The sequence below is a fragment of the Phalangium opilio genome, unplaced genomic scaffold, assembly GCF_054372755.1.
Source record: "Phalangium opilio isolate 3A_F unplaced genomic scaffold, DU_Popi_V2 ptg000105l_1, whole genome shotgun sequence".
Lineage (NCBI taxonomy): Eukaryota > Metazoa > Arthropoda > Arachnida > Opiliones > Phalangiidae > Phalangium > Phalangium opilio.
Genome location: NW_028324207.1, coordinates 2,222,119 through 2,248,744, shown reverse-complemented (window position 1 = coordinate 2,248,744; position 26,626 = coordinate 2,222,119). Strand labels below are relative to the sequence as shown.

General features: G+C 38.1%; 2 protein-coding genes and 1 long non-coding RNA gene across 4 annotated transcripts in view; 2 read left to right on the top strand and 1 right to left on the bottom strand.

Annotated features, from left to right (window-relative positions):
* LOC149625200 (lewis-type alpha-(1,3)-fucosyltransferase-like) overlaps positions 1 to 2,093 on the top strand; it is a 7,362-nt gene extending 5,269 nt beyond the window's left edge. Inside the window, exon 2 of the mRNA XM_089851978.1 lies at positions 1,314 to 2,093. Within this exon, the coding sequence (XP_089708104.1) occupies positions 1,314 to 2,093 (780 nt within the window). The remainder of the gene's footprint in view (positions 1 to 1,313) is intronic.
* The window catches only part of LOC149625199 (uncharacterized), a 16,239-nt gene extending 5,192 nt beyond the window's left edge, over positions 1 to 11,047 (bottom strand). The window contains exons 1-2 of the long non-coding RNA XR_016374571.1: positions 10,345 to 11,047; positions 1,253 to 10,287 (exon numbers count right to left, since the gene is read on the bottom strand). This is a non-coding gene — a long non-coding RNA (uncharacterized LOC149625199). The remainder of the gene's footprint in view (positions 1 to 1,252; positions 10,288 to 10,344) is intronic.
* On the top strand, positions 5,175 to 26,626 carry LOC149625198 (RYamide receptor-like). Of its 2 annotated transcripts, none has more exons than XM_089851976.1 (3): positions 5,175 to 5,312; positions 24,099 to 24,978; positions 25,209 to 26,626. In XM_089851976.1, the coding sequence occupies exons 2-3, from the start codon at positions 24,211 to 24,213 to the stop codon at positions 25,671 to 25,673; spliced, it is 1,233 nt and encodes a 410-aa protein (XP_089708102.1). In that variant the 5' UTR covers positions 5,175 to 5,312; positions 24,099 to 24,210; the 3' UTR covers positions 25,674 to 26,626. The 2 variants fall into 2 exon arrangements, with proteins under 2 accessions (XP_089708102.1, XP_089708103.1); XM_089851977.1 differs by lacking the exon at positions 5,175 to 5,312 and adding an exon at positions 20,406 to 23,944.

The window sequence follows — 26,626 nt, the reverse complement described above, 5'->3', positions numbered from 1 at the left end:
TGTTTATTTACGTTTAATTTAATTCAGTCCGTGGACGTTTAATAATTACCCGTAGATGATTATTTACGTTTAATTCAGTCCGTAGACGTTTAATAAATACGATCAGTTCAAATCCGTAGATGTGCAATTTTCCTTTATTTCAATCCGTAGATGTTATGATTCTCTTCATGTACCTTTTTCTTCCTCGTGGTGATGTAAGCCTTGGCCACATCGATATCACCTCCAGGTTGTAAAGTCCGTAAGCTCTCCTTGCCCCGCACGTTCGATTCGTTGGTAAGCCTTGGCTCCCGTTACCCGTAGGTTATACACAAACCAACTAACCTCACGCTAAAATGGTGTATCTCGCCTCCGTCGCCATTGTAATGTTCTGTTGTCGGTTTAATAATGAGTCATGATTAAACAGGAACATATTTAATAATACTTGAATGATAGTTAGTAAGAAAGATACATGGTAATTAATATACAGTCTGATCGCGAGCCTCGCCTGGAGAGGTCTGTCCATAAAGTCCCTAGTCCCCAATCTCGTCCCCTTAGCGCCCCCTAACGGCTATAGTTCACAATGTTTATATGCTTCAATAGTGTACTTTTCGCCCAATCCAGTTTATTTTCGATCGAGGTAGCCGTAAGAAAAATAATTTTCGTATAATTTAATAATAATAATTTCCAGCCATAGAGATGGCTCCAGCGGTACTCGCGTTCCTTCTGAGCCTCTGAGTCCTCTCAAGGCCAAGTTTGTAGTGTTATTAGCATACTCTACAAAATTAGGGGCTCTTACACCTGGAAATATCAGGGAAAAACCTGTGAAAAACCTGGAAATATCAGGGAAAGTGATTTTCCAGATTTTGTATGAACCCTGTCAATTGAGGCCCATCTATTGTCTTTCTTTTTTGGTCTTTGTAATCTTTGTGTAAAGATATGAATGGTTCTGATCCTCTTCAATAAAACTTTCAGCATTGAACTTCGGGCATTCTCAGGGATTTGTACTAGTAACTGACTCGATTAGGAACTAAATAAATAAATAAAAACATGGCGGATCGCGTTCTTTTCCAAACACTCGCGTAGAGTGTCAACGTTGAACGCGGCCGAAAAAAAAAGAAAGCTAATATCGCCACACTCGACATGATTTCGGTCCAGCGTTACTATTTTTTTTTTTTCGGTTGCCGCTTCACGTCGGGTGAAAACGTCGTGATTTACGCCAAGTGAAAACCACGCTTAACCTTCGTTCACTTCAGTTTCTGTTATTCATTTTTACCTTTGGTACCGGCCCATTGGGTGTGACGTGTCTCGAGTTTTTATTTTTTTCGTCTTTTTAGGTATGGATAGGTTACATCATGGAAGCACCTTGGCTTCTCTCTAAAAACAAAGTCAATTTTTCGCCAATAAGCAATCTATTTAATTGGACCATGAGTTACCGCGAAGACTCGGACGTTATGGTTAAATACGGATTCGTTGGGCGTAAGAGCCCATCAGAAATTACTTCCAATAACGTCAGTAAAAATGGAATCCCATTCAACCGAAAGAAACCCGTAGTTTGGTTCGTTAGCGACTGCAAAGTGGACAGTGCCAGGGGATCCTACGTCAAGCAACTACGGAAATACATACAAGTCGATATATACGGAAGATGTGGTAAAAAGAAATGTTTTCCAGCACAGTCCTCGGTATGTTACCGAAACGTCCTCAAGTCGTACAAATTCTACTTGTCATTCGAGAACTCGATATGCAAGGATTACGTTACCGAAAAGTACTTTAACGTCTTGGAATACGACGTGGTACCAGTTGTATTCGGTGGGGCTAATTACGAACTTATTGGTCCACCTGGTGGTTTCATAAACGCCACTAATTACCCTGATCCCGCTCTTCTGGCTAAGTACTTAATGGAATTATCCAATGATCAGGATAAGTACTCAAAGTACTTGGGGTGGAAGGCTAGTTACAGAGCGTATTTATATCCTTGGATGTGTTACTTGTGCGATAAGTTACACGGACCAATTACTCCTAAAGTGAAGTTTAATTTTAGGGACTGGTGGATGAAGGAGGCTAGGTGCAAGACGTGGTCCTTCAAGAAGCGCGAGTTCGTTGATAGAACGTATTGATAAATGGGGTTGATTAAAAATTTAAAAACAACCTTAATTGACACAATAAATTTTTTACTTAAAGCAGGGATAGATTTAATTTTAGAAGTAGGAATGGGGAACGGTTAGTATTTACTTCAGCCCAGTATAGAGCTCCTCCCCTCAACACGTAACGATAAGTTTAAATTATCTTATTGCTCACTTAAACTACGTTTTGATGACGTTGCTAACGGGACGTCGAAAATTCCTTTTTACCTCTGTCGCTATGACCCGCCTCTTCTTTCATACCCCTCCGTCCCGTGGAAGGGGGTCCGGGACTTTGACGCGTGCCCAGATTACTCTGTTCTCCATTCCTACTTCTAAAATTAAATCTATCCCCGTTAAAGCAACAGGCGGCTTCATTATCACCCCTAGCATTCTGGCTAATCTTCTGGACACTAATTTTATCTTGGCAAAGGCAGGAACCAATTAGACCTAATGGATTAGATCCTACTTGTTCCTGCCTTTGGCTAAACTAGCCTTTAACAAGCTTAGCCACTGTTAAGTAGGAAAGTCACCTTTAAGGGGCACCAACGGAGCCGCTCTTTGCTTTAAAAAATTACAAACATTTAATTAAAACGCGCCACGACAAGTTTCACCTTTACGCAAATGCATCATCAGGTCTGGTCGTGGTTTCCTTTTTTGAGTCAATTTTCGACCCCCCCCATCCTCGTCCAATTTATCACTTCCACCCCCTTAATTGACGCCTTTGCATATTTAAAACTAAATTTTTTTATTGTGTTAATTAACGTGTTTTTTAAATTTTTAATAGATCTATATACAAAAGTGCCTTGGGGTTGTTTATGTCATTACGTAGAGCAGCGTTATTATGATAAGTTAATTAATTGCGTAGTTAGAATTGATGTTATTTCTAGTCAAACTTAAATGGTTTTGAAACGAAAACAGTTACTTATTATTTATACCACAAGTTCATAAGATATGTTCCATAAGTTTGTCACTGGTTACTGAGAGCTTGTCATGAAGTGACGCAGGTTCTCGTAAAGCGACGCCTGATGACTCGAGGCGCTGTCAAAGGCTTAGTAATGCAGACTAAATAGGAAGATGGACTGCAAAATTAACCGAGTGTAGTCTGCAATTCCTGCTTGTCGTTCTCGAACTAGCTCGAGCTGTAAGTCTCTAACATTACGAAGTATGGGTAGTGTCATACTTATGGAACATAGCTTATAAACTTATGCAATACTAAAAACCAAGGTTTTGTAATTCAATTGGTGAGGTTTTTTTAAGCTATAAAGGCTTTATAAGATTCATGGCCGTACTTCGGGATATTAACTTCTGTTATTTTCCTCGTAAAAACCCGAAGTCAGTATGATTTACTTTATCACTCCCTCCCTAAGGCCCTTCTTAAAATCGACACTAAAAACAAAGAACTAAAAAGAGCAAAGACTGGCCACATCTGTTGACTTAAAATCCCCCCATAAACATAGCGTACTTCCACAAGAAAACCCTTTTCCTCCGCAGGCATTCTTCAATTTTCACTGTAGACATTTATTTTATTTCAACCTTGAAGTATAGCCTTTGTAGTTCCATAGAGGACCAGAAAATAGATTATTTTTTGGGCAACCAAATTAGCATATTCATTTTGTACTTTTCACCCAAGCTCCTACCTTTAAACAGTGTACTTTAAAAATATATATTTATTATCTTGAAAGTGACCTTGATATGCCATAAAAAATACAAGTAGATCGTTTATGTCTCCCAAGCGGATCTATAGTTTTAAACTTTAAGTTCACTGAATGACCGTTCCATTGATATACTAGTGAACGCAAATCTTATGCGGTTTTCCACTGTCTGCTAGCATAAGTTCATAAGATATGTTCCATAAGTTTGTCACTGGTTACAAACTTGAGCTTGTCGTGGAGTGACGTGGGTGAAACGTCGTAGATTCCCGTAAGGCGGTGCCTGGCTCGGCTTAGTACAGACTAAATAGGAAGATTGACTGAAAAACCGAGTGTCGTACTTCAATTCTCGCTTGTCGTTCTCGAACCAGCTCGAGCTGAAAGTCTCTAGCATTACGAAGTATAGGTTGTGTCATACTTATGGAACATATGTTATAAACTTATGCTGCTAGTAATCTGCCACCCTGGAGCAATATTAAATAATACACAGATGGATTTAATTCAATTTTAGAGGGACTTTCGTTATCAATCCAAGAAAATGCCAATGGAAAAGGCATAAATTTCTTCGCTGATATTGCATATACCGTTTTGTTATTATTATATATCAAGAAGTGATAACTAGTTTATTAGGGAGAAGGTATAAGATGCCTAAGCATTCACGCGCCATAGTCCCAGTCCTCCTTTTAAAATACAAGGGGGGACGTAAAAGGAGGCCGGGCTATTTCACCTCTCCTCAGTCGGAAAATACGTAATCTTCGTCATTTGCGTCGCGCTGACGTGAGTTTTCAAGAACCAATGAGATGCTGATTGTGATTTAGAGGCGGCGATTACGTTTGGACTGGAGATAAAGCTGGAAATATGGCGAAAATATACCTTCTCCCTAATAAACTAGATATAACTTCTTGTATATAATATATTATAATTTTTGTAATGTAAGCTCTTTGCCAGTAGGCCATCCCCTAAAAAGTGATCAGCTAGTTGCAACCCCCTTAAAAATAAAGATCAAAGCCGCATCAAAAAAACCTGCCTAATTAGTCACTTTGCTAATTAAAATGCAAAGTTCACTTAAGAAACTATTTTTTTACCATACCCAAAACTTTCCTCGAGTTTATATCTCAATCTTATTTGACCTTTGACAGTCGCGCTAGCTGGTGGGACCTCGGTGATGTTCTAGGTGATTTCAAACAGTTCAAAGGAGAGAGAGAGCGAGAGAGTTGTGCCTAAGGCTCGTTTTCCCCCCAACCGTTAAGGTTCAGGAACTGTTGGAGGCAAGGAAGAATTCGTATGTAATTCGAGGTTCGACCGTCGTCGTGGGGAGAGAGCCGTTTTCTATCAAGCGAGCCGTGAATCTTGTTAAACCTTAAGTTAAATGGGCTTTTAGTAGGCAATACTTTTGTCAACGAAAGGGTGCGTGGTTTGTGTTAGCAGTTAGCGCCAGCTTGAGTCGTCGTGTCGCTGAAGCCGAAAGTTATTTGCCTTTTTGTTGCTCGAAAGAAGCGGTTAACTTCGAATGCTCACGATGAGAGCCGCGATTTCGACTGTATAAGGAGTATAATAACAATATGTAAGTACATTTTTAAGATATTTGCACATTTGTTAATCAAATCGTCATCGAATTTTCGGGGGTAAGACGTCAAGATTAACGTCCATAATATTTATGGTATGTACGTAAGGTTAGATTAGGTTACGTTAGCGTTTCAGAGTTTGGTTTAGGGTTATATTAAGTTAGCTGATTTTTTCAATGATCATTATCATTCTTTAACTGCATCAGTGAAGGGGCAGGTAATTAACTTATAGACATTATTGACATAAATAAAATCTGAAAGTACTGCAGTTGTTAGTATTTAATTGCCTGGACCTTAACGCAACTGTTAATCATATTACTTAATTAAAACCATTGATGCTTATCATTAATACCAGGAGTTCCTGTTAAACTAATTAAGCAAAATCAGATCAATTATTAATAAGCGTAAACTGTTAACGATCATTTGGGAAATTAAGAGACCGAACCGGGAGATTTTGGAGATTAGATTAAAGTATAATTAGATATTTTTCCTTGCAGAGATTTTTCGATTTTAGCATGAGGAACTGTTATTGAGTTTCCCCCTTATGTTTACTAATTACTATTAAAGAATTAATAAGAGCCCGATAGTTCTTTGTGACGTCACAAATGTTATTTGCAATATTCATTATCTATAGTTATATATAAAAGCTGTCGAATTTTAACTTTAGCAAACAAACTCTTAGTGATAATCCTCACACGGTTAATTTCTATTGAGTGCTGTTTATGACGTGCTATGGTCCTCCGAGATAATACTTGATAACGCTATAAACGTATGAATACATAAGGTTAAAATCCCGTGAAGAAAGTAGTATTGAGTTGAAGTATATCGGTAGGGTAAATATTTTAATGCGAAATAAAAATTGCATTCCTTTACAACAACTTCATTCTTTAATTAGTTATTTAATTGGCATTAAAGTTATGTTAATTGTGAAGTTACAATTTGTACCTCGCCTACGCGATGCCGTAAATATTAATTTAGTCATTGCAGAGTAATCTTATGGGTATAGACAAGAATACAAGAGCTATAACAGGAATCATTGTGCCGCCATATATCCAATGGTAATTTATAGGCAGGTTTTGTGGGCCGGGCTTGTGTACCACCAAGAAGTAATATCTAGTTTATTAGGGAGAAGTTATAAGATGCCTAAGTATGCCATAGTCCTGTCCCCCTTTCAAAATACAAGGGGGGAGGTAAAATGAGGTCGGGCTATTTCGCCTCTCCTCAGTCGGAAAATACGTAATTTTCGTCATTCGCGTCGCGTTGACGTGAGTTTTCAAGAACCAATGAGATGCTGGTTGTAATTTAGAGGCGGGGGTTAACTCCGGACAGGCTACGTTTGGACTGGAGGTAAAGCTGGAAATGTGGCGAGTTTATACCTTCTCCATAATAAACTAGATATCACTTCTTTGTACTATCCATCACGTCTTTCTAACTGTGAAATCATTGGTTATTAGCGACGCAAGTTCCTATAGGCGCGCCCAAGGTGCAACGTGCAGAGAGATAGATAATTCGGCAGGTAAAATTCGTCATACATAATGTTTAGTCTAGCTCTTCACATCAAATCAGCCTAGATACGTTGAGAAATGGTTACACAGTCATTCCTATTAGCTGTATGCATACCCTGGTATAAGGTATACAAATTTCCAGAACTTCCCCAATCTGAACGGGACTGTTTTTAAATAAATAAACGTAGTTAAAAATACAATCATGAAATGGCGCAAAAAACCAAGTTTAAGTGTAAAAATCAACAAACGATGAAGTGCGCTGACAAAGTGGTTAAGAATTGTTTATAATCATCAATATAATTTAGTCACCAATTGGAGGGTCTTGTTCGTACTAAGTAACGGTATTTTTTTCGGTTTAACCTGTAAACAAACCTAAACGGCAAGTAATTGGCAACTCAAATAGTTTGCGCTAATTAACAAAGACTTGACTTTTCCTGCCGAGCTTTGTATTTGCAATTAAGAGAAAAGGCTTAGGGTAATCTTAACTTTAATTACGCCAACTCTAATTAAGGAAAGATTTAGAAAAGCGGAATCTCTCTGCGAACCACGCTTTCTTTTGCGCATGCGTCAACTTTAAACAATGTCATACGTTTTATAAAATATTGAAACTTGGTGCTTTAACAAATTATGTTAACAGCTTCCGCGTTTTAAAACTCTCGTACTTCGAGAACTCTGTTATGTCGAAGAGTGGGGTAATCTTCCATTTATTTGAGCAAATTTAAAATTTTTAATCTTTCGATGCACCTTGAGGCTTTTAGAAGATTAGCATGGTTTTTTCTTTGGAAAAATTGCAGCTACTTCAATATAAGTACCTTAACAATAATAAGTTAGTCTTGTTATAATTAGTTAACGCATTTTCTAGTACTACTTGCCAAATAACTTGGGTAAACTTTGCGAGGATATGTTACTCATGTTTTCTATAAACTTTGCCTGACTCAGGCTTCGTCGATACATTACACCATAAGTTTATGAGATATGTTCCATAAGTTTGTCATTGGTTACTGAGAGCTACACCTGGTGAGGCGCTGTCAAAGACTTAGTACAGACTTCAAAACAGAGTAAAGTCAATTCTCTCGTCGTTCTTGAACTACCTCTCAATAAGTCTCTACAGAAGTAAAATAAGGGACTAGAAGTAAAGTGCTCCAGCGTTGATAGTAGATACTGGCACTAGTGAACAAATTTGAGGATTTTATTCGCCGCTTCCATCGCGCCTAAACTAGAGAGAAAAAAATTGGTCGAGTTCCAAAAAAATTTCTTATCCCCCCCCCTCAACCTAAAGCCGCGGAACACGGACGCGGGTGCTTGAATCTAGTTCGGCCGTCTACCGTCACGAGCGTCTCACGTTTTGGAGGGAAAATTCAGAAACTGCTACCAGAGGGCGAATTGTTGGTGTGTTATCAAGAATATTCACTTTCTCCAAGTGAAGAATTTTGGTTACCTCGATACTTCTAGTCCTTTATCTTACTTCTGGTCTCTAGCATTACGATGCATTTTTAGGTAGTGTCATACTTATGGAACATATCTTATAAACTTATGATTTCTCTATACTATGGATTCTAGGGTAAATACAGTTTTACTTTTCAGTACTACCAAAGGCAATGAGACCATTTTAAAACCATTAACGTTGTGCACAGACAAGTAATATATATCCATAAACAATTTGGAAGCCTGTTTTCAAAACGTGATAAGCCAATTTCGTCGTAAAATTGCAGTTGCCCCTTCTTGCAGCCTGACTAATTTATTGAAGTTAATTTAGGAAGCCATTATACGCGAAAACTTCAAAGTAGGATTTCATCAACAATTTTTGCAACGCAATTCAGTAGGCCTGGTAAATAACCAAGGGATTGGCCAATAGCTTCACGCTACAAAAGACAGTGCACTGTTAGTCTAGCTGTCCATTTTTGGACTTGAAGTGTACAACACCTTGTTTAAATCTAAAGACGGAAATACGCTTTATTGAAAGCAATTTAAATATGTCTTTAGAATTAGAAAGGGAAGACATTTTCTAGACAACCATAATCAGTTGTATCGCGATTAGAATTAAACTCGTGACATCTGCTTTGCTATATCACCTTGGCAACAAAAATAATAGAAGCGGTTCTATGTAAATATGTACAGCGTGTTTCTGGCAAGTCTGGTATAAATTAAGGGGGATGTTCTTTGGGCGATTTTTGCCGTCCGGGCCCCTGTTTTAGAGTTATGATTTGAGTGTTTTAGGGATGACCCCTTAATTAAATCTATCTATATAAATCAAAGTCCTGACTGACTGATAATCAACGCCCAGCCCAAACCGCTTGCCCTAGAAGGCTGAAAATTTGCAGGAACGTTACTCATAAGTAGTAGGCGCGTACTAAGAAATATTTTTCCAATCCGTCGCCATCTTAATAAATGGTGCCCTGAAATGTAAAAAATTTTCTCTATGCAACAAAGTCCGCGCGTTTCATCCGATTTCAAAAAATATTTAGTACACTGGTTTCCTTTAACCTATAGACGGGCTGAATGGTCTTTTGGGTTCGATTTGTTGCCATATTTTTAAATGGCGGCCTAAAACTTAAAAACCCTTCTTTATGGAATAATGTCCGCGTGAAAAGTAATAAAAACTGTCCCGACGGGCTGACGGGCAACGACGAGTGCCTTCGGTCCTAGGGTGCTACAAAAAATATTAGTCATCAGTAAAATCTACCCATTCTTTACAACATTTTGATGAAAGTTCTTATTACACTCGAACGACGCCGCGGGTAACAGCTAGTTAGAAATAATTGTCTGGTTCAGTTTCTTAATTAAATTTAAGGGGCCTACCCTAAAATACTTTGACCAATATTAACTTGAAAACAGTGGCCTAAACGGCAAAATGAAGATAGAATATTTTCGACTCAAAATCGACTAAAGAACATCTCCCTTATCAGAAACACCCTGTATACGGACTTGGAAAACAGATCTTAATCAGGAAGGGAATTTCGCATAACTTTAGAGCGAATAAAGCGAAATAAATAGAAAGTAGTCTTTACCAAGATAATGAAAGCATCTTCGTGATTAAATTAAATTAAGCTTTTATCAACGCTAAGCCTAACTAACCATTCCCGGTCTTGGATAATCCACGACGGCTCTTAATTGGTTCAAATAATTACATAGTCTTTCGTTACCCAAATTAATAATTTTTGGGTAAAACAGGAGTTCTTCAAAAGTAATTTGAATTTAAATTTAATACTTGACTAAAGCTATGTTCACACATACACTGTAATCAGTTCAGAACTGGCTTGCGCTGCTAGTTACCAATTCGAACCGATTTGAACAGGCTCGGTTCACACTTTACGAGCAAAGAGGCATACAGGAGTAGAGAAGGCTTTAGGCTTGGCTGGAGTGTTCACGCTTTCAAAGTTTTCGTCTAAGCTTCCGGTGTGCGAGCCAATTTTTCTCTGTCCTCTTATAGGGACTTGGCAGTACTACGTCACTCTACCTTCCACTAGTTCTAAAAAATATACCAGGAGGAGGGGCTTATATTGCTTTCATTCTGTTAAAAACATACCATAATGGCGCTGGGGGCGGAGTTAAGCCCAAATGGCCAAGTCCCTATTGGTTGAAATATGGTGAACCGGATATTAGAAGGAAAATTTAACAAGTAAATAAATAAAAAAAGCGAGAACTCCCTAAATGCCTTGACATAGCTGCTAGTTTCAACTCCTCATCTTTATACCATCTTCTGCCTAGTAACACCTCAACCTTATCTTTTGACTCCTCTTTCTACATTCTCTTTGTTCCGTGACTAAATTGCCTCTTGAAAACCATTGTCATACTTATGAAAAGTAACTTACCTATGATTGAATATATATAATTCATTGAGACACCACGAGGGACCAAATCTCGAGACTTTTAAGCCTTTAAAAAATGGCAAAAATATAAATCAGAGAATCTTGGGACTTTGTTTAGAGTGTTTGCTGGATGCGATGCGTTTCTCGGAGCTTAAGATCGAAGCACTTTTCTAAAACTAGCAACTCGGGAATAGCCTACAATGTATTGTAAAACCTTTTTTACCCATTTCTCAGAAAACGTAAATTGAAACAAAAGATGAGGGGGGGGGAGAGAGAGAAAGAGAGGGTTTTCAAGTTTCTCTCTTCAACAAAAACACTCCATTTTAAACTTTGTCGTCTTTTCTTTTGGTAAAGAACTAAAGACAGAGTTTCTCCGCGCTAATGTTTACGTTTTCAACCCACGACGACTTTTTTGTCAGATATTTGTGTACTCTTATAAGTGTACGTGTAGTTTGTTTGGGTTTTGGAATTTTTATATTTTGGAAGGGGGGAGGGATTTGATCGTACCGTAGGCTGTAGGTATGTTGTAACCTTTTGTAACTTATTAGGTATATTATAATTTACTTATGATTTGTAGTAAACATAGAGTCAACGGTTGTCTTGAACCAAATAAACCACAATTAGAGTGACGTCAGATTTATGATACGTGACGGACTGTACTTAAGCCCAGCCCACAAAACCCGGGAGATATGTAGGCGCAATGATTTCTATTAGCTGTATATATGCTCACATTTATGTTCAGCGCCCATATGTCGCTAGCTACGTCAATGTCACCTGGTTTCTAAGTTCAAATATATTATGTATGACGTCAGGGTAACGGTTTCTAACCCTCCTCCCCTTTAATTCAAGCAGAAAGGCTCTGAAAATGAAATGTTTTAGATTGTAAGTAGAAAAATAATATTTTAATTAAACTGTTTCTGTGACGATTGGGAATTACTTAGTATCATTTATTAATGCATATATACAAAGGCAAATAGAAATTTAATGGGAAGTGGTAGTATACAGAATATTATAGTATTTAATTTGAGTAATGGTGTTTTTTTTCCCATACGCTCTTGAAGTCCTCTTAACTCTGGAGCAGTTGGCAAGGCTCCCAAGTGTATTAGACTCTCGTGTTAAGGGTAATATCTAACCATGAAGTGGACATCATCGAGTTGTGACCTCGATATTGGCGGCCTGTTTGATATTAGACAACGTGAGAAATTATCCAAAAAACATGTCGAAGTCAGGGAATTTCACATTCGTATAGTACTAGAAAGAATTTAAGTAATATATTTGAAAGTTAAATAATTTTTAAACCGCACAACATTGTTATATCTGGCTTGCTTTTCTACAGTGAGAATTAAAATGGTTCAGGAAAATTAATTACTTAAAATCTGAAAAAGTCAATTTAAAATGTCAAAACTGATTATTTTTAATTTTTGATTTTTAAATATTTAACAAATTGAAACTTTGCAAAATTTTCAAACAAACACTTCAACATTAAATTAGAAAGGCGACCATTTAATGGGGAAACCGAAATTGTAGACACCTGCAGTAAATAAGCAATCAATTACGCCTTAGGTACTAATTTAAGCAAGTAACACTTCAAGAAAGTTATAACGAAGCTAAGCCTAATAGATTTAGACGATACCTCCCGAAGGAAATCTAAGATATCTAACTCTACACCAATCTCGTTAAGAGACGATATAACCCAGGGCAATTTAAACCCGAGCTGGAATCATTTCACGCCTCGTAAAAGATAATAATCCGTCTAAAGTATTAAAACCAATGCGCGACCAAGTTGCGCCTAGGAGAAAATGAAATCATAGACTGTAGTTTTAGAGAGGACCGGCAAAGCTCTAATTAAATGTAATGGGATGGCATAGCTTTAACGTTGCAGTCTGTACCCCCATCTGAGGCCTCGGAGTCCTCCCAGCATGCTCAGCGTTAAGGTAGGGTCGTACGGTATGGAGGATGCCAACCAGTGTCTTAAAAATATAAGCTAGATCTCACACAAATACAATGGCGCTACTCGGCATCACATAACACTCGCAATGTAGCAGTTTTTTGCGACCAAATGAGCATAAATTATGCAGTGAACTTTGAAACTAATTAATTTCTTGAAAGTGACCTCGATATACCAGAAAATTAAGGGCGATGTTCTTTGGGCGATTTTGAATCGAAAATGTTCAATGATATTTAGTCACAAGGGACACTGTTTTCAAGTTAACATTGGAGTATTTTACGGATGAGCGCTTAAATTTAATTAATAAACTGAATGACAATGCTAATTTAATTAATGGATCATCCCTAAAATACTCAAATCATAACTTGAAAACAGTGACCAAGACGGCAAAATTACTGACTTATCAGAAACACCCTGTAAAGCTTATAGTTTTGTATTTTAAGCCTGCTCCCAGGGTATATAATATCCCTGTCAATATCACCTCCCAGACTTTGACATTATTATTCCAATTAAACTTTGGGACCGAGGCTTAGAGTTCAAACTCAACTTAGTTCAGTTACTTGAAAGTAATATGTAGGTATATATAGACACTCGCAGGGTATTTCCCATCACTAGCCTTTGGCTTTATTGCATCTATTTCTTGGAAGCTAATCAATTTTGACGCAGATTTGTTAAGGTGTAAAAAAGTTACGATTTGTGATTGGAACGTTATCAAGATGGGTTTCTTTTAACGCCTCGTAAAATCAGTGGAATTAGTATTTGATCGTTTGTAATATTGTTATATTACCTAACTAGTAAAGGAGGTCGTCGTTACCCGGGGATATGTTGGTCGGTTTTCTAACCGCCAAGATGGCAAAGAATATATCAAACCAAAAACCATACAGCTTGTCTACAGAATATCAAAGGCAAATAGAATTAACACAAAGTGTGCTAGGCACTGGAGAAGTTAATGAAAGACTTTAAATTTTAGCGTGTTCCCAGTATGATGTTTACGACCAACACCAACAGTGTTCCAAGTCTTGATCTCTTTCTAACTAGTAGCTTCTTTGACTGAAGACCAATCAGTGATTACTCTAGTTTAATATTACCAGATTTCTCTAATCCGGTTTGTTCATTTGAATTGTTGAGGCATTGATCTAGGAAGGGAATGCCTTAGAAATTATATTTTAATTTGCTTCAAGGAGAGTATAATAATAGATTAGATTTCTTATTGAGCAACACCTGGTGTTGGTAAATAAGAACCTTCTCGGTTTGCTCGTGTATTCACCATGGCTAGTATTCATACGCCAGTGTCCCCATAGTATACAGCGAGGAAGGGGAAAGGCGGAACGGCCTAAATTACGTAAGAAATCAATTTCCACCATCTGTGGAATGGAAGAAACAATGGCGAATTGTGTAAGGTTAATTTACCATGAACAGATTCGCGCAGCTTGACACCATATTAATCTCTTATTGGGGATACGTTAACCATCCAGAAGTCTACAACGTAAGTTACGTAAAAGTTGAACCAGGAATACATACATTTCTTCAACCTGGAATATTTAAGAGGCCATAATCTGCGCCTTTAAGATTCCAATTAGGAGATAATCTATGATTTACCAGGGATAGATTTAATTTTAGAAGTAGGAATGGAGAACGGTTAGTATTTACTTCAGTCCGATTCATAGCCCAGTATAGAGCCCCTCCCTCCAACACGTAACGAAAAGTTTAAATTATCTTATTGGCTCACTTAAACTACGTTTTGTTGACGTTGCTGACGGGGACGGCGAAAAATAGGCAATTCCTTTTTACCTCTGTGGCTATGACCCGCCTCTTATTTCATACCCCTCCGTCTCGTGGAAGGGGGTCCGGGACTTTGAGGCGCGCCCAGATTACTCTGTACTCCATTCCTACTTCTAAAATTAAATCTATGCCTGGCATTACCCTTTCTAAATCGTGCAAGCTTTCAAGAAAAGACTTGTTAGCAATTTTTAATACTTTTTTAGCCAAGCTAAGCCCTGTCAAAATTGTTAATTATAAATTTTGAACCTTCCTTACTCCGTCATAATCCCTTGGATAATATTTTAAATTTAGAGAAACAAAAAAAAGTATTTATATTCCATGGCAGATTAATTTATTCCTGAGCTATAGGATCATCATCTCAAGTTCTTTGCAAAGAAAATAAACTGTGCTTCATACTTAATTATTTAATGACAACTAATTATTTTTGTAATAGAAGAATGAATAATAGACCCTGGTTTTAAAAGTCTGGGATAAATTAGGGTCTGCTGTTTAACCATCTTGTTACCGTCGTAAGACGAAACATTGATGGGTATGTGGACAACAAAGACATTAGATAGGGTGTACCTCGTATGAGCAGTTCCCGGTAGAGCAGTTCTCGAAATAGCAGCCGCGATTCCAAAAAGACAGCGGCGTTCTTCAAAACTGCTGTTTTAGAAATAGCGGCTGCTGTTTTAGAAATAGCGGCCGCTGTTTTAGAAATAGCGGCTGCTATTTTGGGAAATAGCAGTGCTTGTCTTCAGTTTCGAGTATTTCTTAACAATACAGTTATATTCGTTGTTTTCGAAAACTACCTTTTTCTGTGATCATTTAGTCAGTAATGTGACTTACTAACGGATCGTGTTTTTAAAGTACACTTAAATATTACACTATTCTTCAGGCGCTATCAGTTTACAATTCTAATACCAGAATAGAAAATATTTCAAGAAAGCTTATTTTATTTCGGAAGTAGATAATTGTAAAGAGTAATTTTTTTGGAAAAGGCATATTATTATTTGGGAAGTGAAATATAACAAACAACAATATTTTGGAAAAGGCGTAAAATTGTTACACCTTTTCCAAAATATTACCAACCTAAGTCTAACCAATCAAAACAAAACCTAAAAATTCCAACCGAACCCAACCTAACCTAACCTAACCTAACCTAACCTAACCTAACCTAACCTAACCAAACCAAACCAAACCAAACCAAACCAAACCAAACCTAACCTAGCCTAACCTAACCAAACCTAACCTAACCTAACCAAACCTAACCTAACCTAACCAAACCTAACCTAACCTAACCAAACCTAACCTAACCTAACCTAACCTAACCTAACCTAACCTAACCAAACCAAACCTAACCAAACCAAACCTAACCTAACACTATTGGGGGTTCAAATAATCAACTCGAAGCTAACCATATCTGACCTAGTTCAATTTAAGTTCATATAACACAGCGTACACCATAAAAAAGAGCAGTCGTTTTTCGCATTCCTGTTTTTCTGCTCTTTAGAGAACTGCTGTAATGGTACGCCGCGTTTACGAGAACCGCTGTAATGGTACGCCGCGTTTACGAGAACCGCTGTATCGGTAACTGTTGTAACGGGTAAACTGCCATTTCGGGAAACCGCTATTTAGGGAACTGCTGATATGAGGACCGCTATTATGGAATCCGCTCATACGGGAACCGCTCATCTGAGGGCTTCCCCATTAGATACGACTTCGAACAACAAGGACTTCTGGTAACTTTCAAGCCCTATATATCTAACGTCTTCTAGTCCACTATAGCTTCAAAATATTAAAAGTCTACAAGTCCAAAACCAATTGATTTACTAATTCATCGGACCACTTTTTAATTCGAACCCGAGCCTGACTGGTCCCAAGGATTACTTTAATAATTCCAACTTAAACATATAAAGTAAGGGGAACTGGTCCTTGGGGCTTGTTTAATTAGTCAAGACAACAGGGGTCACAAGTCCGAAGGACCAGTTTGGAAAAATACTTATTTCGAAGTCTGGTCTCCACATACCCAAAGTAACCCAATGTTTCGTCTTTACCAGTTTGGTGAAATAAGAATATTTTTTAAACTGGTCCTTGGGACCAGTGATCTCCCAACCTAGTCTCCGAAATAATTAACTAATCTCCGGACTGGTCCCCCCCTTTAGTTTTCATACAGATTTGCAATTGATAAACTGGTCCCGAGGACCATTAACCCGCACTTCTTGAATTTAGAAACTAGTCCAAGCCATTAATAAACTGGGTTTGGATCAGAGGAAGTTTGCTATATACTTCCCCGACTGGTCTTAACCATATCAATCAGACGATACTGCCCCACCTACTTTTTGATAAGGGTCCATTAAAATATAATAATCTGTTATTAATATAATATATAACTTAGGAGCAGTTAACATTATACTTATGGGACTTGGTTGTTGTAATGAAATAAAAAACTATTAAAACACAGGGTTCGGTTTGTATGTCTGACAGTTGGGTTTTGTTCTAGAATGATTAATATCTAAAGAGCTAACAAAACTTTTTTTGACCAGATTCTCGCTAGAGTGCATTCCATCATAAGTTAAATAGCTTTTCATTAAGTTTACCTTGTCGAAATTAGAGAAGATATGTCTGTAATAGACTCTTTTGAAAAGGTAGGTCGCAGTGTCGTCTGCTTGTTATGGGGTTAAGACGACGGAAGATCCGGACGGTATGTGGACAACAAAGACCTTAGATATAGGTATTTGTGGGAGGGATTTATACGTGCATGTATAAATCCCGTCCACTAGCCTTTGCCAAGGCAAACCCCGAGTTCAGGAGGAAAGTCACCTTGTAGGGGATCCACTGGAGCCGCGCTATGCTTCAATTAAGACAGCGAGGCGCTCAAACACCAGACTCTACACCCGACTTTTGAAAATGGTCTATATACTAAAGGTTTTCAAAAGAAAGATCTTCTCCGTATTCATTACTTAATAACTTATACTAAGATTGTTTACTTATGACTCTACCTAAATAAATGGCCCCTATAACTGTTTTATAAGTTTAGGGTTACTGTCCACTATTGGTTTCCGATAATGTATTGATTGGAAATTGATAGCAGAAGTAAGGTAACGCGACATAAAAATATTAGGGTGGGTTGGTGAAATGGTTAGCACTTTCGTCTCGCAGCAAGAGGGTTCCGGGTTCGATCCCGGACTGTGGCACCAGGTGAAAAACGTGGGTACAAACCCTTCTGCGTAGACTTTGCAAGTTCTCTCCCACTTGTTAAAGGTGTTCTCGTCCGTGGTGTTACACGGTTTCACCTTTCCATCAAAACTTGCTGAGGTTAACGGTAATAGTTAGTATGTGGCGCTATCGGTTAGCTGTGGCTAGCCACCACCCCTCTATGCATTGTAAATAAACCCATTGAAATATAGCAAACTGTGTGTTATGGACACGCAAAGTGACGCAGTAAAGCTAGATTATTCTTATTAAAAATTTAATTCTATTTTCATTTATTCTGTCTTTTGGTAATTTCAAGTTTGTCTACTTTTTAATTTTTATCTAACTCGATTATAGATTTTTCCAGATAAGACCACACTTTCTCTTAGAAATACTTGAACCAGAAATGACTTATCACGCATGACCATACTGAAATTTAACCCAATTTCTTCGAGAGTTAAAAATTTTAAAGTATTTTTAAAAAATTATTTCAAAATAGGATTAGTGTTTAGGTTATTTGAAGAGGTTTGTAGAGAAGGAGTAGTATTCTATTACAGAGTGCTACTGGGAGGGGAGGAGCTACGGGGACATGACGTCAATATTGGTAGTCTAAATTGTATTGGCCGGGCTGACGACTTCCAATATGGTCGCCAAAACAAAGGTGGTGACGTCGCGAGAACGTAGCAATCTATACTCTGTAGTTTCCCCTACAAATACACGGCAGCTAAGTTAGTAAATTTTTTAGCTGTTTAATTAACGAAATGAGTTATTTTTAATTGAATATATTTGAAAATTTCACGTCATCAGTTTATTAAACCAGGGATAGATTTAATTTTATTAGTAGGAGTGGAGAACAGGGTAACGTGGGCGCGCGTCAAAGTCCCGGACCCCCTTCCACGGGACGGAGGGGTATGAAAGAAGATGCGGGCCGTAGCGACAGAGGTAAAAAGAAATTACGTATTTTTCGCCCACCCCGTCAGCAACGTCATCAAAACGTAGTTTAAGTGAACCAATGAGATAATTTAAACTTTTTGTTACGTGTTGAAGGGAGATTCTCTTTACTGGGCTATGAGTCGAACTGACGCAAATACTAACCGTTCTCCATTCCTGCTTCTAAAATTAAATCTATCCCTGATTAAACCAACCGTATTATAAGTTTGAATTTCCAATATATTTTGTAGAATTTAATAGATTACCTGTCATATCGCTCAAAATGAGGTGCAAATACACCTTTGATTATTCACTGAAAAATTAAATTAACTCTTGATTGGTAGAAATTAACTCGAGACCAAGTGGTCGGACAGCGAATTTCTTTATGGTACAGTTGTCGAGTATTCGAAACGTGCTAAATTCATTTTCTATACCTAACTGTCCAACTTCTCTTGTCGGGTTTGAGTTGTGTTTACTTTATATATTATAATTATACATAGAAGATAAATGCCTTTGTACGCGCTATTTCCTGTTCCCCAATTATCCAGAAGGGTGATATTAATTAACGGAACCGTTTCCTAGTCTCATAATTAAAGCGTGACGTAGCTCGAGGGCGCAAAAAGTAAAACGATTGCGCAAGATGATTGAATAGCAAATGCATTATTATTTTAGGGTCTTTAATAGTGGCATTAAAACAAAGACGAATAAAAGGAAAAGAAAATCAGGCAGTAAGAAAAAATATGTACTACACTGTTATGATATAATAGAAATGTTTTTTTTGAAATTAAAATAAAACCTATTAATTGTTAATTAGATATTAGCAAAAGTATATAGATATAAAAACGTAAAGTAGACTTGGTTGAAACTTGTTCGCGCCTTATAATATGAGAAGCCTTCCTTTATCCCAGAATAGTGTCGACCCCCCTCTGCGTATGATTACCTTCCCGGCCGTGGAGGGCACAGGGAACAAGCCGTTCCGTGAATAGGCTAATAAAGTAGCAGATGCTAGCTTTAATAACAAAAAATAACGTTTGGATCTCCAGCATCGTGTACTACTTTCTATAAATCTATGACGTCAAGAAACTCTTCCCTGATTGGTTAGTTTGTGTAGGGGATTGAGAGGAGGGTAGTTTGCTTTTCAGATTACATGTCGTCTACAGCCAAAGACAGGGTCGAATTGTTAATGAAGTGTACTATTTTTTTATATCTATACACTTTTGATATTAGCTATTTTTTGGATAGACCTTTTCAAAAGGAAGAGGGGCGGCTGTATCACGGATGAGTATTGTATCGTCTGCTTCAAGTAGGGTTAAGAGTAGACAGAACATTATTAGGACGGTATGTGAACGCAAAACGTTAGATAGTACTTCAACTTTACAAGTCCGCCCAAAATTCGGCACGTATTGCTTGAAGCAAAGAGGGTTTAAAGAGAGGGAGTTCTAGCTATTGCAGCTTTTTTTAGGGCATTTTGGTAGATCTTGCTCTATTTGTTATATTTTCCTAATAATATCCGATTCACCGTATTTCAACCAATAAGAGGGCAGAGAATCATGCGCGCACACCGGAAGCTTAGAGGAAAACTTTAGAATAGAGAACACTCCAGTGACTCCAGCCAAGTCCTCTTTATACTCTCTTTGCTCGAAGCCATATCTTAATTTTATCTCTGGTCTTACCCATCAATGAATTCAGTCTTAAGATTCTCCACACGCCAGACTCTATTCCCGAATTTTGTAAATGGTCTATTAAAATTTCTTTGCTACAAAGGAATCATTGGATTATTTCGTAGTTCACAGACGTCACGTCAGTTTGTTGACGTCACTTGGTCACGAGACTCAATAAGAATGGATTATCCTTTAACGATGAGCATTCTGGGACACTTTACAGTTTACACTTAACACGATAAATAAAATAAATCCACAAAGACTGAATAGTTTCCTTTCATAGTGAAGCGGCGGCAGCGGCGGAATTGTGTACATACGTTTATAAAGCAATAACAAAAGTTTATAAGCTTATAAACTTTTCAATAACGCAAACGGCAACTTTTATCTTCTTCGCAATAAAGCTCTTCTTCTCTTTGAGTCAAGACATAAGTTTATTATTCTTTTCAGGAATGCAAGCTCGCGCGCGCTATTCTTTGAAGGGATTTCGAAATTTAATATAAAGGCAAGAGGCTGGTGGATAAGCTAGGTCATAAGTAACATTGTTCTGATCTAAGTTTATTTCGAAACGCATTGCAATTCTATGCAGGCTGTCTTAAAGGGACTGTAAAGTATTTATCGGCGGATGGGTAAAAATTATTTGAAATACGCCATAGGCACGTGATCGAGAAGAGGCGTGGTTGGAAGATAGTTAGTTCGTTCTATTTCGAAAACTACTACTTCGGTGAATCGGCACTGATATCTCGTGAAAAACGAGGACTAGGTGTAAAGTTCCACTCCATTTGAAGTCTTTGTATCTTGGCGTGACGTGTTCATATCATTTTAACCCTCCCGCCGAAGCTTTTACAGTCCCTATAACAGAATAGTGCACATTCAAAAGGGGGAACGGTATCGTCTGCTTGATATAGGGTTTATACGGAACATTGATACAGTACGTTATGTGGACGCAAAGTCGTTAGAAAGGGCTTCAAAGTTACCTGTCCAGCACCAAAGTCTCCTTTTGTTTCAAGCCATAATCTAACGTCTTTGTTTGTTGTCCACATACCCATCAATGTCCCTTCTGAAGAAAAGGAGGTGCTCAAACACAACACTTCATTTTACCCCCGACTTTTGAAAATGATCTATTAAAATGATACTTGGACAGTGTTCTACCCTGTATAGGTAAATAAACTTCCAACAATTAAATATGGTTGCCAGTTTCCGAAAGAACGAACCAAAATAAATAGAAGTTATCTTAGAACTCATCCGTTTCTAGGAACTTAGGGACGAGTGTTATTGACATATGACAAGGTACAATGGAATTATTTCCTTCTGTATATAGATAAATAAATAACAGATCCAATGTATTTTCGGTAGTTTTTGTGTTCATATGGGGAAAAAAATAAACTATATCTAATATTACAGAGTAGCCATTAAAAAAGGGGATTGGGTCAAAAACACCAATTGGACAAATGAAAATTTTCATCTTTGCGTAAAGATCTTTGTCCTTGGGCGTTGACCCGAATGAAATGAATACGCTGTTACGTGACATCCCTTAATCAAATTAGTTTTATTCTTTTGAAATCCGTCATTTTCGAATGAATGTACGAGCATTTCTCGTTAAAAGCCCCTGAGGTATTACTTTCAACATAAGTCTATTATATGAACGATCCCCGTAAGTGTGACATGGCATACTCGTGGTTTTCACGCCTCTAGCGGAGCTTCATGGCGCGAGGGCAATAACTCACGAAGACGCCCCGCCCCGCCCCTGTGGTGTTTGCTTCTCTTCTAGAATTAATGGAATGATGTATACATTCGTGGGCTCCGTCTATCCAACTACTTATGAACGATCTAGGTCATAAAAGTGACCTTGATATACTAGAATCCTAACGGTCCTCTTGCTTGCGCGTTCGGAGTAATATTGTTGTGTCGAACAAGAAGTGATATCTAGTTTATTAGTGAGAAGGTATAAGATGCCTAAGTATCCGCGCGCCATAGTCCCAGTTCCCATTTCAAAATACCAGGGGGGGGGGGACGTAAAAGGAGGCCGGGCTATTTCGCCTCTCCTCAGTCGGAAAATACGTAATTTTCGTCATTCGCGTCGCGCTGACGTGAGTTTTCAAGAACCAATGAGATGCTGTTGTAATTTAGAGGCGGGGATTAACTCCGGACAGGCTACGTTTGGACTGGAGATAAAGCTATAGAAATGTGGCGAATTTAAAACTTCTCCCTAGTAACCTAGATATCACTTCTTGCTAGAATCCTAACGATCCTTTTGCTTGCTCGTTCAGTGGAATATTTTTGTGTCGACAAAGCGTCCTATTCCCTATACGGAATTTACGAGAGGTATTTCTGTGGGCGCTGCCATAACCTGTCGGCGGCCTTTAGTTAGTGGCTGACATTCCCTGTCGTCGAAGTTCGAACGCGCTCCGTAGCCTTGGCAGAACAACTCTCCGAAAAGGGGGCGGTAACCTCGTAAGTCCCGTATAGGGCTATAAGATATTAATATCACTCTGACTTATGAGGACCTTTGGTTATAGGCTTACGAAAAATTTCATAAATTTCCTCCTCGTAATGAATTGAAAATGCAAAAATCTTCTTTTGAAGTTTGTCACGTACTATTTTTGATAAACAAATACGTTTAATGAATGAGACAAGACTTTGCAAGTTTAATAAGGTTATATTGTTTGTTATGGTGTGAATTTCGAGTCATTCAAATTAAAACGTTCAAAAGGACGGCCCCAGAAGAGATTCGAAAGAATTATTTCTCTTTTATAGAAAAGACCTTTAGGATATTGCCATGTTATAAAGGATGCGCGTGAAAAACATTCGACACTCTATAGGATGTGCAACTCCCTATACTAAAAGGTAGACAAGTCGATACTAGCGCTGCCTGGCTACCAGCGCTGAAAATCCTCGCCGGAAATAAAAAGAATACTGGACATAAGAAGAAAACCACTGTTTTGCTTCTAGCAGACGACGCTAAGGGAAAAAATTGACGGTAGCGCGTGTTTTTTTTCTCGTATGTCCAGTATTTTTTATTTTTCCCGCGAGGGTTTCCAGCGCTGGTAGCCAGGCGGCGCTAGTATCGACTTGTCTACTGTTTAGTATACGGGACTTACGAGGTTACCGCCCTCTTTTCAGAGAGTTGTTCTGCCAAGGCTACAGAGCGCGTTCGACGACAGGCAATGTCAGCCACTAACTAAAGGCCGCCGACAGGTTATGGCAGCGCCCACAGAAAACCTCTCGTAAATCCCGTATAGGGAGTTGCACATCCTATAGAGCGTCGAATGTTTTTCACGCGCATCCTTTATCCATGATATTGCTGTATAGTATGTCACCGTTGTCACGTGCATTGACGTATTTCAAAACTTTAACCACACCCCGTCCCCGCCATCTACTTTACCGTTTCCTTAAGAAATTGTTTTATCAGTAGAGCTTTTAGGAAAATGGAAGAGATTGTGGATATATCTTAAACAAATCTTTCCCATCATAAGTTACATAATAATGATAAGTATGTCTCAATGCCGTGGGAAATCTGATATCATACACAGGCTCACAGCCCCGTTCTATCTTTGAACGTGTTCTTACTCATACTTATATAAGTACGTTACTTTTGATTGAAAGTAACTAAACCCGGGGATTTCCAGAGTGCTTGTCTCATGAGTATTGTCCATCCATTTAGTTTGTTACGTTTACCCAAACCTTTTTTAAAACATGACATATCCAACTCTGGTGGTTTCGAGGGATTTTCATATATTCCCATAACACTCACAAATAAAATCGCAAATTGATATCTAGATTTTGTATCCACCGAAGTTATTTGCGTTTCAGTGCAAAGTCAGAGTGAGTCAAAACATCTTGGCCTTCAAGATTGTTTATTTTACTTGATGTTGATTTTGAGTAATTGTTATTCATTCATGCTTTTAATAATTAATAAATTCTTGGTTTTCTAATTTTAATTTACAAGTAATTGTAAATGTTTATTTTTTTACAACAGAAAGAAAACCCTAACGAAGAAATGTGAATCTCCAAAAAATTTGAGCCTCCAATATAATTAAATAAAAATAATTAATTAAGAAGAAACATTGACTTTAATTGACTTTTAAAATATGGAAAACATCTATTTTAATACGACGGATTCGGACGCGTTCCCGAACATCTCTGACGCGAACTTTACTACTAACTTTAACCAGACTGCGTCGCAATTCTTGATTCCTTTACCAGTTGTAATATTTATGTATGTTATGTACACCAGTATCTCTTGCTTGGCAATCGGTGGCAATGGCATTGTCTGCTATTTGGTATTCACCTTCCAGAAAATGCGTACTGTGACTAATTTCTTCATCGTTAACTTATCGGTCGGTGATGTCTTGATGGCTTCGTTATGTATACCGTTCGGTTTCGTGTCGAACATACTGCTTCAGTATTGGCCATTCGGGATTGTTATGTGCGTTATCGTCTCCTACACGCAGGCTGTATCGGTTTTTGTTAGTTCTTACACGTTAGTCGCGATCAGTTTCGATAGGTACATGGCCATAATTTACCCATTACGACCCAGAATTACTAAATTCAGCACGAAATTGATTATAAGTTGCATCTGGATCGTAGCTTTAGTTACGCCCTTACCAACAATGTTTACTTCCGGTTTGTTTAAACCACCGGATTACGCGGAAGATAGAGCGATTTGCACCGAAATATGGGATGAACAAAACCAACGTTTTTATTACAGTATCGCTCTAATGTGTCTTCAGTATTTTCTACCTTTGTTGGTGTTGGTTTTTACGTATTGCAGGATTGGTATCGTGGTTTGGGGTAAAAGGATGCCGGGTGAAGCCGAGGATAACAGGGATCAAAGAGTTGCCAATTCAAAGTTGAAGGTAAGTAATGAATTAAACAATTACATCGCAAACATTTCGTTAATTTTCAATCTTTCTAAAGCTAAGATTCTAAGCCTATCGGGGTTTTTTTTTTTTGGATTTATAAAACCGCCAAGGGAACTTTAACCAATTAGCGATAGCAACACCACGTGACGCTTTTCATGTGACAGCGCGTGCTTTTGTTCTCGCGGTCGGTAATTGGTTGAGTTCCAAGATTGCTTCATTTTCAGATGATCAAAATGATGCTAACGGTTGTGATAGTGTTCACCCTTTGCTGGTTACCCTTGAACACGTTCAACGTCATAATCGATATTGACGTAAGCGTATTGAAAAGCAAATACGCCATGTACGTATGGTTCGTATGTCATTGGTTAGCCATGAGTCACACTGTCTACAATCCCTTCATCTACTGCTGGATGAACAGCAAATTTCGTGAAGGTTATTTCAAACTTTACAGTCGCGTATTCTGTAAAAATCAACGTAACCCTACAACTTCTATGGACTTGCACATGCAACGTTGTAATACCTACAGTACTTGCACGAGTTTCAGGAACACAAGTGGTAAACGGTTCCTCAACAACGAGTTTCATACAACTATAAGCAAACCATTCAGAGAAAGAAATGGACACCATAATCATCAATGGACGCCATTCAAGTCAGACAGATCGGAAAGTGATAGCCAATCGGCTCTCTAGATTCAACGGGAAGCCTAACAACTCACTAACGGGACTTAACGTTAGAAAACTCGCACTTGTCTGGTGGTCCGAGGTCTTGGAAAACCTGTAGGCTTAGTCTGTCAATTTGTATTCAACTTATGATCTCATTTTACGATGTATATTTATGAAAATTTCGTTTGTCACGTGGCATGTGGGGTACTTACACGTAAGCATCATATTTTTAAACCCAAGTATTAAGTATCGTTGGAAAGGGAAAATGTAGGGTTATGATGCCCTGTACATCTTGTAGAAACAGATTTGTAAAACTCCGAAGTGGAGGCACAGTAAGAAGTAGAATGGAGAGAATTAACGCTATCTTTGGCTGTTTCGATAATTACTCGAGCCCTGATTGTCTTAAATCCTAAGTATTTACAGAAGGGGATAATAGAAGAAGGATGACAATCTGTATCCTCTTAATGCTTTAGTTACGTAACGTCATTCTTCCCTGGCTCACCCTTTTAGTTTGCTTTCCCGCTCATCAAACTACAAATGGGCATCGCACCGTAAGGTGAATTCTATAGTTGTTTGGCACTAAATCCGTAGCAATCATCCCACAAGCGCGTCTTGCCAAATATTTAAACGCTAATAGAGTAATGATGATGGAACTATTTATCGCGTATGTGATTCGGTTTTGTAACCTTGCTCTAAATGATCCGATGTTGGGAAGAGTGACGTCACACTTACCCCGCTTTGTGGTACACTTCTCTCGAAGAGAAGTATTATATACTTCTGGTATTTACATTTAGTATCGTTGGAAAAGGAAGGATGACTACCAAATACTCATGTTTATCAAATACATGTTTACGCTAACGAATTTATTTTCGTTTAAAACTTCATTTCCATTAATATGTATTTTAAATAAAATGTTTAATGATTAATAAAAGCATGAACGTGTTGTCCATGTAAAGCGTGAAAAATAAACTCGTTAAAAA

Coding starts and splice junctions, on each gene's coding strand:
- LOC149625198 (XM_089851976.1), top strand. CDS start 24,211: ATGGAAAACATCTATTTTAATACGACGGATTCGGACGCGTTCCCGAAC. Junction 24,979..25,208: donor TTGCCAATTCAAAGTTGAAG/GTAAGTAATGAA, acceptor CTTCATTTTCAG/ATGATCAAAATGATGCTAAC.